Raw genomic sequence first — 2,359 nt, forward strand, 5'->3', positions numbered from 1 at the left:
TATAAGGGATTAACTACCTAATTTCTATGCATTCTAAAGTTTATTTTAAACAGTTAGCATCTAATACATATTTGATGCATTTTAACTGCTTTGCCAAGTTCTCAACTTTTGCCCAGAGCAAAACTTTTGCCCAGAGGTAAATCTTATTTAGGATTTATCATTCTATTTTTAATGAAATATTGAAATATCAACCTTTCTCTATATTCTTCCATAATTTACTTTTTATTTTGTTTCCCTTTCCTGTTATTTACTGGAATACTTTATTTTGCAGACTTTTTTCCCATATTGCTTCCAATTATTGTAACTTGCTTCATTTATAGAAACAGAGGACTAGAAATGGATTAAGTCATGTGTTTTACCCCTAACTTTTAGCCTAAAATGTATCTTGACCATTATATTACTAGTGAAATATATACGTATTTTGATTGACACTTAGAAAATGAAATTTTCCTATCTCCTTCATTAGCTTATTCCAGGTTTAACTATACTTGTCTTAAGAATGCCCTATCCTAAAACTTCTAGCATATATTTAAAGTCTATTACTTCATTAGTTCTTTTTTAAAAAAATCAGATAGTTAATTTATATTGAAGATACGGAAGCTGGTAAACGTAGAGTTTTTCTTTTAGCCTGTACATGGGGAAAGTTGACTTGATGACTTCTTGAGTTACTTTTAATCATAGAAGTAGGAGAGATATAGATTATCTCTGGTTTTCAGGGACTAATTATTTTAAAAGTGATAGGCAAGGAAAAATATCCACATTTTTTACTCTTTTAAAAATTTATTGAGCTATTATAGTAACCTGAGTCTTCATTTTTGGAATTTAGGTTATTAAGTGAGATGAGATTTCTTTGAAGTACTTCTGAGATATAAGAAATAAGAAAGGACTACTAATACAGTATAAAACTTCTCTGTATTTTCTTGCTCCTCAGCTTTTATTCAGTGGCCCTAAAATGTTGAGTCTGGATGCCTTAAGAAAGATAAATGTTTGGGCAACTACAAATTATGGTTTATAGAAAGCCTGGTTTATAATTCTTTTTAAGTGGATTTTACTACTCTGACTTCCTTCTTTTTTGGCTAATTTCACTCAGTCTGCTATTTAATCTTTAATTACAGGCCACAAAAGAAGTAATAGAACGGGAAGCGCCAGGGATGGCCCTGGCAATGCTGATGGGATCACTTAATGTTACACCTCTGGGCATGCTCTCTAGGTAAGAAAGTCACGAACATGTTGCAAAGAAAGTTAATTCCATACCAGTAAACAATACAATAGACTGATAAATCTAAAAAATTTTACTCACGAAAATTAAGTTTGGCCCTTTTTTTCCCACAATTAAGAGTCTTAGTATTCTGTCCAGCTAAATCTCAGGCACAGTTTCCACACCTCGCGTTGTTTGTTTTTTATTTGTGTTTTTGTTTTGTTTTCATTTTGATTGCTGTGTTAAACTTTTAGAGAATGTTATATTACTGGAAAAACTTTTCAATCCTAATCCAGGGAAAAGTTCAGTTTATTAAAATGTAAAGTTATTCTTTTTGTAATTGTTTCTAATCAATAATTGATATTCATTAATTGTAGCTAAATACTAATTTAATCAAACAGCAGAGTTTATTAAAATAACTGTTCACACAGGTTAGGAACTTTTTATTCCAATTTATAAATAAGCATGTTGATGTATTATCATAAAAAATAGCTCAATTCGTATTGATAATCTTTTCATTCCTGACAACTTGGTATATTTAAATTATTATATTAATATTATATTAAATTAGTATATTTAAAACTATGCCTTTGTTGATATAGATATTGACATACATCCTCAATGTGGTCATTTAGTTATTTGCTACTATTTTAGCAACTCTTAGATTAAAATCCCCTAAATGAAGACAATATATATCTCTTAAAGATAAAAGTGTCAACGTAAAATCTGTTGATTTAATGACCATTCATTAATATACAGTTGATCTCAGAGCAATCTAAACATACACAGCAACTTTATAATTTCAGGCTTTCATAATTTATAATCATATATGTATCCTGTGTGCAATATGAATATAAATGTAAATATATTTAATTATAAGGAATATGAGTCATAATATTCTTTCTGTTATTTAGACTAAGTTTATATCCCATCAATGGTAGCCACTTGAAGCAGAGACACAGGAGAATGTGGATTGGTCATTAGTTAACTGTATTCTCTTGGGTGTCACATACACTATAACATTTAATTTTTGTTAGAGCAAATAAAGAATTAAAGCAGTGTGATAGAGACTTTAAATTTAAAAATTCATGCTGGTCTTCAAGGAACTCAAGTTGATTCTTTTATGCTGGTCATTTTTTTAACCCTTACTTATGTTACCTA

General features: G+C 29.3%; 1 protein-coding gene across 2 annotated transcripts in view; it reads left to right on the top strand.

The window, feature by feature from the left end:
• The window catches only part of GPHN (gephyrin), a 577,313-nt gene that overhangs the window by 292,517 nt on the left and 282,437 nt on the right, over nucleotides 1-2,359 (top strand). For both annotated transcript variants that reach the window (XM_012656203.1, XM_012656202.1), the window contains exon 5: nucleotides 1,116-1,210. In XM_012656203.1, coding sequence (XP_012511657.1) covers nucleotides 1,116-1,210 — 95 coding nt within the window. The remainder of the gene's footprint in view (nucleotides 1-1,115; nucleotides 1,211-2,359) is intronic.

Source organism: Propithecus coquereli, unplaced genomic scaffold (assembly GCF_000956105.1).
Source record: "Propithecus coquereli isolate 6110/MARCELLA unplaced genomic scaffold, Pcoq_1.0 Scaffold5, whole genome shotgun sequence".
Classification (NCBI taxonomy): Eukaryota; Metazoa; Chordata; class Mammalia; order Primates; family Indriidae; genus Propithecus; species Propithecus coquereli.